Here is a 13,702-nt window from a genome sequence, read left to right as displayed (position 1 = left end):
CCCCTCTTGGTTGGAACTTTGCCAAATATTGGCTATTCATTGTGGGATAGACCTTTGGCTTCACTGACATGAATAAGTAGGACCAGTCAAAACTCCCTCCATAACAATTTCAGCCTCCTTACTGGGGTTGGAATAGTTTATAAAACTCCGCTATATGGCCAAAATTTTAAAAGAACAAACGTTCTTAGTCAGTTCTTCGACTTTTTCACCATTGCTCTCAATCTGAATAAGACAACTTTGTTTCAGGACTTGCATCTTGATGGAGAAAATGAGATAAGTAAATTTGCCCACGATTACGATGACAGCGGATCGACTGTAACGGATAGCTCAAATTCGTCAGCACAAAACGTGATTGGGGTAGATACAATCAGTAGAATCTACGCATGCGCTACTCTTTGGCACGAAAATATAGATGAAATGAAAGAATATTTGAAGTCAGTCTTTCGAATGGATGAAGATCAGTCCGTTAGGCGCATTGCTCAAAAGTACCTCAGCATCGTTGACCCTGACTATTATGAATATGAAAGTAATTATTTTATCTTTCCATCTAGTTATTCATGCTGGTCTGTCACCAGTCAATTCTAGGAGTAAACCTGTGAGTTTGTTAAGTTACAAAATATAGTCTCTACTAAGTAATACAATTTTTTTCTGGCAAAATACCATGCCATACTCTTAATTGAGCTGTAGCATATGACTAGAAAATTTCAATTTTGTTTCTTTACCCCAATTTAATCTTGCAGACAATGAAGTTAAATGGGTAAATTTTTCGTTATTCATATTATTGACTTACGAATAAAGTAAACATACCATGCGATGCCTTTTTTATGCTCTTTCCAAATATAATAATAATTTTTGTCGGAAATGAATTTTACCCCCCCCCCTATATATACCAATTCAGGGTATATATTTGCACATTAGTGAGGTGGGGGTAAATTTTATTTCTGATATAAATGAGAGGTAAGTTTAAACTTCCCCCCCCCCTAATGTGCAAATATATACCCTGAACTGGTATATATAGGGGTGGGGGTAAAATTCATTTCCGACAAAAATTATTATTATATTTGGAAAGAGCATAAAAATAGGCATCGAGTGGTATGTTTACTTTATTTGTAAGTCAATAATATGAATAATGAAAAATTTACCGTTAAATGGGCCAGAACACATTTTAGGTAGTAATTTTTTTTCGATGCTAGTGTATCGAGCTTAAAGTTTCGTGCTGAAGGTTTTTTGAAGTTCTCTAGGTTAGTTTCCGCACAAAAGTAAACTTTTAACATATCCAAGTGGGTTTGCTATCCGTGGGTCTCTTCAAAGAGGTTCATGTAAGTGCTTGACCCCCCCCCCCTCACTTTACATCACAAAAAATGCGAAGTTTTTGTAACTTTTAGAAAAAATGGCGCACTTTTCTGGCAAAAGTTCAAACCTGCACCCTCTCCCCCCTTCCTAAAAATTTTGCAGGTTTATCCTCTTAAAGAAAATAATGTGCGTGCCCTTGCTACTAGCCATTTACCTTTGGTCTAAGTATAAGGCTGTCTTCTCAAATAAATAAGTTCATACTTTGGTTCCGGGGTATGTAGAGTGATGCCGTAGATGATGTCTCTAAAATTTCGTTGGCTAATTTGAGGTGTATCTAAAACGCTTAGAATTTTATTATTCTTTTTAGATATTTTTATGTGATAGTAATCTTCGCTATTTTCTCAGTAAGATTATGTTTTGTTTTTGTCTGGGTATAAGTTCAATTGATTTTGTTAAACTAGAAATACTTGAAAAAACACTATACATTTTACCCTTAGCGTGGCAGACAAGCTCCTAATAAATTACGTGCGGTTATCAGAAATCTTGTATATCAAGACTCTAAATTTTAACGGAGTCAAGATACATTATTAACAGCCGAGATAAAATAGCCAAGTCTGTAGACAATAAGCATAAAAAAGAATACTTCCCGTATTCTGAGTTAGATTCCCCATGAGGGGTAGTCAAAAAGGAAATATTGAAAATTTTGTGTGAAGAAAAGACTAATGGGACCTTTTCTGAAAAGACCCTATTTGAAAGTAGTGTAAAATGGGGTCTAGTAATTGCATATATTCGGGTGTAGCACATATTCACTTTGCCTACAAAAGATATGGTATTTAGGCATTCATTTTCGATAATAGTTCGATGGTCCTGTGCATCATTTAGTGAAGCAGTAACGTTGTGCATGAGTAGTTCAAATTTCTGATTTGTAGCATTTTTCTAAAAAGACTGTAATCTAATCAGAGGCAACTTTATGGTGTTGCCTGGAATGCAGGTCATGTTGCTGCTACGTTTTATTATTATTATTATTTTTTTCCCCAGAAGAACTTTATACGGAACGGTCCATGTAGAAGCTTCAAAGGGGACTCGTACAATTGAAAAACAGGTGTTCTATCGCCCTTTTTAATATTCAAAAGTTATTGGAGGGCAACTAGACCCCCCACGCCCATCATTCCCACAAACACATCCAATCAAAATTTTGAGATAGCCATTTTGTTCAGCGTAGTTGATTTCCACATAGAAAATACATTTTGTAGGAGGACACTCCCCCAAAACCCTCAGGGCAAGGGTTTTAAGCTATGCCCTGGGGGCATACAAGTTTTTTATCGAAGGCGTTGTCGTAGAAACTTCAAAACGGGCTCATTCGATTTGAAATTAAAGGGCTAGTGCCCTTTTTAATAGTCAAAAGTGATTGGAGTCAACTAGCCCCCCCACGCCCATCATTTCCCCAATCACATTCCAATCAAAATTTTGAGATAGCCATTTTGTTCAGCATAACTGATTTCCAGATATAAAATATATTTTTGAGGGAGGACACTCCCCCACAACCCTCAGGGAAGGGTTTTAAGTTATGCCCTGGGGGCATATAAGGTTTTTGTAGAAGGTGTTGTCGTAAAAACTTCAAAACAGGCTCATTTGATTGGAAATTAAAGGGCTAGTGCCCTTTTAAATAGTCGAAAGTGATTGGAGTGCTACTATCCCCTCCCACGCCCATCATTTCCCCAAACACATCCAATCAAAATTTTGAGATGGCCATTTTGTTCAGCGTAGTTGATTTTCAGATAGAAAATATATTTTTGAGGAGGACAATCCCCCAGAACCCTCAGGGCCAGGGTTTTAAGTTATGCCCTAGGGGCATGTAAGGTGTTTATAGAAGGCGTTGTCGTAGAAACTTCAGAAAAGGCTCAGTCGATTGGAGATTCAAAGGGCTAGTGCCCTTTTTAATAGTCGAAAGTCATTGGAGGGCAACTAGCCCCCCCCCCACACCCATCATTCCACCAAACACATCCAATCCAAATTTTGATATAGCCATTTCGTTCAGCGTAGTTGAGTTTCAGACAGAAAATATGTTTTTGAGGATGACAATCCCCCACAACCCTCAGAACGAGGGTTTTAAGTTTTGCCTTGGGGGCATATAAGGTTTTTGTAGAAGGCGTTGTCGTACAAACTTCAAAAAAGGCTCATTCGATTACAAATTCATAGGGCTAGTGCCCTTTTTAATAGTCGAAAGTGATTGGAGGGCAACTAGCCCCCCCCCCTCCCACGCCCACCATTCCCCCAAACACATCCAATCAAAATTGTGGGATAGCCATTTTGTTCAGCGTAGTTGATTTCCAGATATTAAATATGTTTTTCAGGAGGATAATCCCCCACAATCCTCAGGGCAAGGGTTTTAAGTTATGCCCTTGGGGCATATAAGGTTTTTGTAGAAGGCGTTGTCATAGAAACTTCAAAAAAGGCTCATTCGATTGGAAATTCAAAGGGCTAGTGCCCTTTTTAATAGTCGAAAGAGTTTGAAGGGCAAGTAGCCCCCCCCCCCACGCCCATCATTCCCCCAAACACATCCAATCAAAATTTTGAGATAGCCATTTTGTTCAGTGTAGTTGATTTTTACATAGAAAATATGTTTTTGAGGAGGACACTCCCCCACAACCCTTAGGGCAAGGGTTTTAAGTTATGTCCTGGGGGCATATAAGGTTTTGATATAAGGCGGTATCGTAGAAACTTCAAAAAGGCTCATTCGATTGGAAAATCAAAGGGATAGTGCCCTTTTTAATAGTCGAGAGTGATTTGAGGGCAACTAACACCCCTCTCACGCCCACCTTTTCCCCAAAAACATCCAATCAAAATTTTGAGACAGCCATTTTATTAAATGTAGTTTTAAGGTCTGGAAATTAGGTCTTTGAGGATGACAACTCCCCCACAGCCCTCAGGGCAGGGGTTGTAATTTAAGGATTCTCCGAATCCTTCATATTATTTTTTACGGAAGGGATACTCGTATAAACTTTAGAGAGGGCTCATTTGATTGGAAATTAAAAGTTCTTGTTCACTTTTTAAGACCCAAAAGAAATTGGAGGGTAGCTAGCCCCCCTCCTCCACGTCCTAAATATATCAAGTAAAAATTTTGTTAAAAATATTTAACAGGTTAAGTAACGAAATTGTGGCGTCGACAAAAACCCCCAAGGACTTAAGGCAGGAAGGGATTCTTGTATAAGCTTCAGAGAAGGCTTGTTTGATTGGAAATTGGAAGTTCTAGTCCAGTTCTTACGATTCAAAATCGATCGAAGGGCAAATACCCCCCACGCCCTTTTTCCCCACCCCTCCCTGTGAACTAATTCTGTTTATACCTGAAGGACCAATGAGAGTTAGAATGTTTTGGTATTAACACACACCTATTAGGCGTCTGCTCTCCTCCCTAACAAGGAAAGAAACAGAGAGTGTAAGGCAGTGGCGGTTCCAGGGGAGGGGAGAGGCCCCCCCCCCTAACGTAGTCTAAAGTAATGTAATTTAATTAATTAACGCAATATTGCGTTAATTAAACTTGCTCCTAGCGCAAGTTTATCGGGTCAACCTATTTTGCGCCCCCCCCCCCTAAAAAATCCTGGATTCGCCCCTGGTGTAAGGGCACTATAACTTTTAATTTGTAATTCAATGAACCCGGTTCCAAAGTTTATGCGACCACCTCTTCCACATAAAGTGCCCCTGGAAAAATAAATAAATATTAATTCATTGAACTCTTATGGCTCTTTACTTTGGTAACGCTATAGCATTGCTTCTGACCTAAAAAGTTGAGTAGAAATTTCAGCTTCCATTTTTATGAATATCCGAAATTATCTGAGGGGAGTATGTTTGGGGAACATATTCCACGACTGGGAAATTTCTGCTGGGTGGAATTTAACGCGGGGGAATTATCAGAAGGAAAAGAAAATGTTCTTTGAGGGGGGAGGAATTTCCTAGGGGTGGGTTTTCCAAATGTGAATTATTCAGGAACGAGATAACTAAATCAATTCGATACTGCTTTAAATTTTACATCTGAAAGTAACGGAAATAAAGAATCAACAAAGATGTCAGAGATAGCACTTCAGGTTCCTTTAGACGATTTTATTCGGATCTTTTGAAAAAAGACATTTTCAAAAGACAGATTTATTTCATTTGTTTTACTTTCTCTGTGGCTGCTCAATTATGCATGTGTGGGGGGAGACTTCCCCCCACCACTGTCTCCGCTAGTAGAAAGGGGGGTTCTACTCGTGACCCCACACCATATATGGGCATAGAGTCCCTAGGGAGAACACGCGGTTAATGGGGTCAATGACCTAAATTTCCAAAGGTGTTGATGTTGTTGTTGTTGTAAGTGCACACTCTAGGCAAATGTTATGAGTTTCCCGAAAATAGAAAACAGCATTTGTTGTGGTTTTGGACATGCACATGCTCGATGCAAATGTTATGATCCAGAAATAGTATTTCTTGTTGTTGCTCTAGGCAAATGTTATGAGTTTCCAGGAAACAGTTAGATCACGTGTTTCCTTCTCAGCCAATCAGCGAGTCGGATACATCCCCCTTCTCAGCCAATCAGAGGGCTGGCTATATATTAGCGTCGGAGTGAATATAAGGAAAGGGTTTTTTGCTAAAGTTTTATTAGTCTGTGAATAGAATTCAAAGGAGTGAGAAGAAGAAGAACAGTTTGACTTTACTCATTTGGATATATATTTGTGTTGATGATGGCAATGAATGGAATGTTTACCCTCTTAGAAGTTGATAGTGGAGTTTATGATAATAGCACAAGAGCACCAAGCATTGCGGTGGAAATCACAAAAGGATCACGTCTTTGTCTTGAATGGGATGCAGTATATGCAAGATATGTGATATCCTTGAGCAAATTTAAAATGGAGGATCAATTATGTTTTGCCGCTAAAGTTGATATAGCACATGTGAATAGACTTCAATGTGCTTTAAGTGCATTGGTGAAATATATTGAAGACAATAAACAGTACCGCTAATAATACATGTTCTGTATTATCGATGTTGTTGTTGTAATTATCCTTTAAAATTATTTTGAAATAGAAAATGTTTTCTTTCTTTTCTGGTTAGGCTATGGGGCTAACGCACCAGGGTCAGTCTAGATTCAGCAGTCGAAGTGAAAGGATTTAAAAATGAATAAATTTGAGAAAGAGAGAATTAGATCAAATCTAGTGTTTATGGAAAAACATTTGATTTTGGATGATGATTTTCTCGAGTTATCTCTTAAACGCAGAATATTCTCTTGTCAGGGAACACTTGACAAAATAATGAGGATTGATTCTCCCCCATTGGACTATTGTATGAAACTTTTAAAATGTGATTCAAATACTTATAGTCAATTTATTGATATATTAATTGGAACAAAGCAGAATCATATTGTGGATATACTTTTGAAAATATTGCCAATGGATTACATGTAGATGGCTCTCCCCATCATTCGAAAGAGGTAACGTTACAGAGCTACTCCTCTCCCCCATTTCCCTCTCATTGAATTTATGGAGCGAGGATGATCAGTTTCGTTTTAGCTGTGAGTGAGTTGACATCGGAAACCGAGAAATGTTGTATATATTTCCATTGTGCATGTACACTCCTGGCAGTTGGACTCAATGTGAGAATTGTATAGTTATAGAAGAGTATAGTGAAAAGTTTAAATTATGTAATCCATGTAAATTACATAGAGGCTATGCAGTACAAATTAACGGATGTAATTCATGTCTTGAGGAGGTGTGTGACTCTCATCCTAGAGGGCACCTGTGCTCCAATTGTCACTATGATAAATGTGATCAGTGAGAGAATACTTACCCCGCTATGATTGGAAAGAATCCCAAACGTGATTTTAGTTTATTTCTACGAGATTGGTATCGTCGTAGATTTAAATTATTCTGGGAAGAGGAATCAGGTTTACGATTCAACTGTTGGGCTAACAAGACAATTTGGTTTCTACGTCATCGTTGTGATGACACTGCCTACTATGACTATAAACCAAGTGATTTTTATTTGGCAGTTACCGAATGTGATTCACCATTTGAAAACATTGTATGTGGTATTCCTTCAAATAGACAGATTGAAACTCGTGAATTTCATAATATGAATGCAAATAGTATCATTGACTATACAAAGAGATACGACAAGAGTGAAGTTACATTGTACTGTAGAAAATGTGACCCTGACTTTGCAGTCAATCAACATCTATATACAATGAATCCAAATGATTTACTAGCATTAGTGGTTCACTACAGTTGCCTATAAACCGAAGAAGAAGAAATCTAAAGTGAAAATTTAAAGACATTGATGTATATATATGCATTTTATTAATAAACAAATTCACAAACATTTTTTAAGCACCTTACTCTTAGGGCACTGAAATCAATACTGTATAGGTCTGAGAGGATATTTTCCACTAGAAAGTCATTCAGACGTGGATTGTCAACATAAATGTGGAGAAACTGCTTGTAAGTATAACCGCGACATCGGAACAAAAAATATAGTAGTGCATGGAAGCCACAGCTTTTAGTCGTTAGATCCTGAACCCTCTTCCGATTTTGAATAATAGTTTTCCCACTGCTATCAATATAGTTGCTGATGTGAGGTGTGTAGAATATGTAGGGTAGACCAAGAGGATCAAAATATTCAATTGTATTCATTGTTTGAAAGATGCACAGCCAATAACCCGTCAACACAGTCGACGGACTGCTATTAAAAATAATCAAGGTACTGTTGACACTGTGAATTTTTCCAAGAAAGTCCGAGGGTATACAATAGGATTTGTACTGAGACATGTAGATTTCCATATTAAATACATTGATTATTTGACTGGTGTTCCGTGCGCTAAGTCTAGTAGAATACTGCCGTCGGGTGTGATTTCCCAATACGTTTCATATTGATTTAGTGAGATTAGTGCAATACTCTCAGCCAATGGGTCGGCAGATGTACACTCTAAACGCACAATCCCCGTACGTACTAGACTCATATCCTGTGTGCCTGAAAAATCCAATACAATGATAACATGTGTTTTATCAAACATATTTTCGGTTATAACATTTTCAAATAGTTGAGAGTCATGATCTAGGGTTTGCATGGTCAACTCTTACAATGTTCTATAGGATTTATCAAAAGATAGATTGTAGAGTGGGATGCCGTTTACTTTGCACACAAGAGATGAAAGTCCAAACATCTCGAATTTATGTGGGCATTCAGACCATAATCCTATTGCACTGGCGCTTTTTACAAATGCCAACGCAAGTTTTGACGGAATTTCAACATTGATAAATGATGAATCTGTGAATGTGAGTGAGCCCATTTCAATATGACGCTGATTGGTGATTGTATGAGGAAAAAGTGGTTTAATATTGTTGCCATTGGCTCTCAGTTTGTCCACGGTCAAAGCAACAGAACTCATGACCTGTTGTGTGCGTACATGAATTATTGCCGATGTGAGGGAGAGACTTGCATCAGGATTGGCAGCAAGTTCTTTTCTCAATATGAAATTGGAGGGTGCAAGCGTTAGTTTTATATCCACTTTAACATTGGGCGGCATCCATTGGGGTATATTAAATATTTCTTAATATATTTTTCCAACTAGATGTCCTTCACTAGTTGCAGCATTTTTCGGTACATCTGTACTGTCAATATTAGTAATATATTCATTACCATTGGAGGTGCCTTTCATTTACTTATATGACTTTTGTGTCATCAGCATGAATTGCACATAGCTTGTATAATTTGAGAGATTGTTGCTTGTGCTCACCAGCGTGCCATTGATGTAGACACTAATTTGACGAAATAAATTATGTAATATATAATTTTCATAGGAGCTCCCTTTAATTTAAAATGTCATTGCATCATTAGTGTCCCAGAATTTCATGCGTAAATCGACCACGATAGAAAACAATAACATAAATATTTCTTAATGAAACAAAATTTTACATGGGGGATTGTAGGAGTGGGGCTGCTGGTGATAAAAATGTTCATAGTTTACATGATTGACACTCACATCGACATTTTCAGCATTGAATAGATTCAATGAGGCGGTGATTGAAGGTTGTGAATCCTTATGTGGTAGGTAGGACATTTTAGGAGAAGAAATCTAGTTTCGTTCTAACAACTTTCTTTCTGGGACTTCTTCTTCTACTTTTTACAGCACGTGTCGGCTTTTTCCTTCTTTTCTTTGACAAGGGGGATGAAGTCTTTCGTTTCCGACCTGAGTGGAGACTGATGAGGGATGTATTGTTTCTTGACCTTTTTAAGCCTTTACCATTTTGTTCTAATCTCTTGCCAAGGGTTCGCGCACTGGACCTAAGATTTTCCGAAGCACTTTTTTTAAAATCCTTGCCAGAGCCCCAATCGTATAGTGTAAATGATGCAAAATCTGTTGCAGCCGGTACAAGATATTTTCTAGCCAGTGGTAGTGAAGAGCGAAACAGCTTTGCAAACCAACTGCCAAGACCGTAGCCAGACATTGACGAGCGACCCTTGTAATAGTCCATTCCATTGCCCTGTTGTCTTGGTCCAAGAGTATTAACATAGCAGTCAATATCAGGACAAATGAATACCACTTTTTTATTAGACATTTTGCTTTTGAACGATGGGTCAAAAATGGCATGTAATCACAGCCAAACCTTTTGAAATTGCTATGGGATCACCCAATTCGGTTCTTAGCGTTAACTGACAGAGTTCCAAATCGGAATTGTTTACGGGAATATACTGAAGATGCTTTATATTGTAGTGGTGAATATGTTCTTGATTGGTTTTTCGTTCAAGAACTCATAGGAGGGGAACATTTGAATTACCAGCCCGAGATGTTTCCACAAATGAAGCATAGAGAAATATACAGGTGTCTGTGGAGAAGGCAGGCGGATAGTCAGCAAAAATGAAATTAGTGTTTCCGGCACTTTCACCATTGATTATATTGAGCTTAAAGCCAAGAACATCCTTTAGATTATCGTTGAGAATAACCTTTTCACTGGCAATAGGTGAACTAATGTAGATCTTACCCTTCTCCTTTGAATAGTTGAAACGAAAAGCTCCTTTTCTACGAGCGGAAATTCTTTTATTAATAGAACGACATAAATCCTTCATACAGGTGAGTTCCTCGTAGGGTAATTCAATGTATGGATAATCCATCCAATTGATTTTTTTAATTTGTTCTTGATCACCTGTTGGTGGAGGTGGCCAATCATAGGGTCTAATTTTTATTTCATATTTACGATCCTTACTCAGGATGTCGTAGGTATTTTTGAGAATACAGTTGACAAGAGCCACTTCATACCTTCTATTGTCGTCAAATTTGACGGTGGGGGAGAGTTTCGTCCAAAAATCACTTGTTCTATTCAAGTCATGGTAGAGAGGATCAGGAACATTGGACATGAAAGTCACATAGAAATCATTGGGCATTGTCAATATCTTCAGCACTGACCCAATAATCAAAATCTGAGTTGTATCCTAGCCAGCGAACAAGCAACTGTCTCTTGCCATGGCGTGTACGACTCTTTAATATCTTTTCAATTTGATAAATTTCACTAGTGTTTCTAACTTTTTGCAGTCCATATTCATAAAAACTACTAAGAATCTTATCATTTTTGGTATCTCGTAATCGATTAGTCGTGGGTTTGGTGTCCAGGATTTTGGACACTTTAAAAAGTTCAGTGCTCCATAAATAATTCCCCTTTTTAAAAATATTGCTGGTTCTATTAATTCGAACAGTATCACCAACATTGAATTTCTTCTTCACATTTTTTTTTCTCATTGCCATTGGAATATTACTTTAGAAAAGCATCAAATGTATTTTCATTGTAGTGAACACCCAGACGGCTTGAGTTGGACAGAGATCGATGAGGTCGATGGTTGTATATCTGCATGATTTTATCTAAATCATGAATAAAAGCCGATGTATTTTACAGTTTACAATATCTTGAAATTAATAGACGAATCGTTATTATTAATCGTTCATCCAATGCAGCCTTTATCGGGCTGTGACTATGATATAGTATTGTATTATATTTCAAAAGAACCTTTTGCACATGAGGATTAAAAAATTCACTACCGCGATCCGATTGAATTTTTCTATACGAATACTGTTCTAGAATACTTTCAATGGCAAGATCAACTTCAACACCTCTCTTTGACCGCAGAGGAATTGCATAGGCATAGCGACTAAAGACACTGATTGCCACCAGAATATATTTGTAGGGTGCATTGTGACGTTGTTGAAGTGCGTCTAAAGTTAAAAGATCCGTTTGCATTATATGCATAGGGAAAAAGGCTTTAGTTTGTCGATATTGTTTGCTGCGAAGCCTGTGATTTCGATGCAGTGTGTAACTCGGTTAATTCTCTAGATACTCTTTTGCTTTTTTCATTGTGGTGGTGCCGGGGACAGCTTTAGAAAGCGTGTTGGGAGAACTTAAACTTCCTGCTTCACCAAAATTTTCATAGAGACTTTTCAAAACTTCATCCATTTTGAGTGTAAACATGTAGTGTAATGACCACTCCCTTTTTGCACACTGGAGGGGGAATCAATTTGTCATTGCTTTTGACTAGCGGCCCCAGGTGTTGTAAAATCAGTGGCGCTGATAGTATCTTCAAATACTGAATCTTCTTCTTCTTTTTTAAAAAATGTTGGAGGAGGACTGTATTCTCCTAGTTTATTAGGAATTTGTTTATTAACAATAATACTTCTGGGGAAGTTTGATTCACTCATAAAGGCGTATATATTATCGTCAAATGATAAGTCTTTTACGTTTCGTCACCATATCACAAATTAAATCAACTAGATTATAACCTTTCTCCTGAATTATAATTCGTTTCCCTGTGCTATCGACTTGAACTTGATGTTCATCAGCAGTTTCCAGCATGAGATAAGATAATACTCTTTTACTCTGTTTTCAATAGGTGAGTGGCAATAGGTTTCTAGTTTTCGATGCACTTGAATTCAAGTCTTTCTTCTTTGATGCTGCTGCTGAATCTTGAGGAGATGTTTCCAGTTTATAGGGATCAGTGGCGGCGGCGACGGTTGCTCTCTCACGATAAGTTTTATGTTTGTCCACACGTCGCAATGCATCTTGAAGTAAAAGCAATTTTTTGTCATCGGCAATATTCTCATCATTAATGAATTGGCTTAGATTGTCTTTAAAATGTTCGACGGGCATGAGGACAAGTTCAAATGGTGTCAATTTATAGGGTTTTGCCATTCTCTAGGGAAAACTGTATACAAGTCCTGCAATTATTGGCAGTAAAAGTGTAGAAGCTACTACCTGCTTGAAGGAGCCGTGTTCTTTTAAATATTTTTCCCGTTTTTTTGAAATACAAGTTGCTTTGTCCAGTGGCATAATGTTTCTTTTTCTGTTTTCTAACACCTTATGACAGTTGAACATTGCCCTCAGTTAAATTTAAAAAAACTTAAGATATTAGATTAATGAAATCATTGTCAACACCATGTTTGAGTATTGCTTTCCTATGCGGAGGTTTTGAATTGCTTAGAACGGAAAATAAATGCCGTTGTTCGTGTAGTTTCTTCAGTGTCATAATGGCAACTAATTATCTTTTCTACTGTTCACCGGAAGATATACTGTAATTTCATTGTTGAAAATGTCGGTGACTACACGTAGATCCTCGGGTGTGCTCTGATTAAGATCCAGCAAAATGTACCCGTAGGGCTTGCTAGTCGCCTGAGTGTACGCTGACAACAGAAATTTAGGGGCGCCGGGGTATATCTGTTTATTGAGAGTTATGAGCGAGCTAGAATCACGAACGACTCGATAGATAATATAGATGGTGCAATTCAAAGCAAGGGTTTGCATACATTTGCTCTGATGAAACAGATTGTGTAGAACCAGAGTAACGGAAATGTGTTCATGATGGGAGCGAACAGTGAACAGTTGTAGCATTTCCTGCGAGAACTGTTCAATGGATTCAGCCAAATCATCAATAATCAGCCATGAGTTCGGTTCAATACTATTGAAAACATCAAGTCCCCGTATGAATTGTATTGGTATGGATGTGGTAATCGCTTTTATTTTATCACAGGACTCTTGCCAAATACTATAGCACGAGTAGATTTTTTTCGGCTTCTCCAAAAACATTTTATCGCAATTTTGAATTATTATAGCTAAAAGTGTTGTTTTCCCCGACATTGAGGGACCACACAGAAACGATCTGAAGGGTGTTTTAAATTGATACATACTGCTGCTGACATCAGTCGGACTACAACTAACTGTAAATCATACGTATCCAATGAATAAGTAGTAATTTCCCCATAGATCTATCTATTCAACGACAAAAACAAAAATATTTCTTGGCAGCATTTATTAAAATATTGCATTAAAACATATATTTTTCATCAACGTGAGCTGCACCGATAAAAAGAACACTTGTTCAACAATAACTGTTGAAATAGTTC

At 37.7% G+C, this 13,702-nt stretch overlaps 1 protein-coding gene across 1 annotated transcript in view; it reads left to right on the top strand.

Moving 5' to 3' along the window:
• LOC148946850 (chitin synthase chs-2-like) overlaps positions 1-13,702 on the top strand; it is an 88,463-nt gene that overhangs the window by 9,396 nt on the left and 65,365 nt on the right. The window contains exon 3 of the mRNA XM_089096668.1: positions 247-526. Within this exon, the coding sequence (XP_088952794.1) occupies positions 247-526 (280 nt within the window). The remainder of the gene's footprint in view (positions 1-246; positions 527-13,702) is intronic.

Source organism: Artemia sp. Qi Xiang Cuo, chromosome 11, assembly GCF_049724085.1.
Source record: "Artemia sp. Qi Xiang Cuo chromosome 11, ASM4972408v1, whole genome shotgun sequence".
Lineage (NCBI taxonomy): Eukaryota > Metazoa > Arthropoda > Branchiopoda > Anostraca > Artemiidae > Artemia > Artemia sp. Qi Xiang Cuo.
This window is presented reverse-complemented; position numbering and strand designations above follow the sequence as displayed.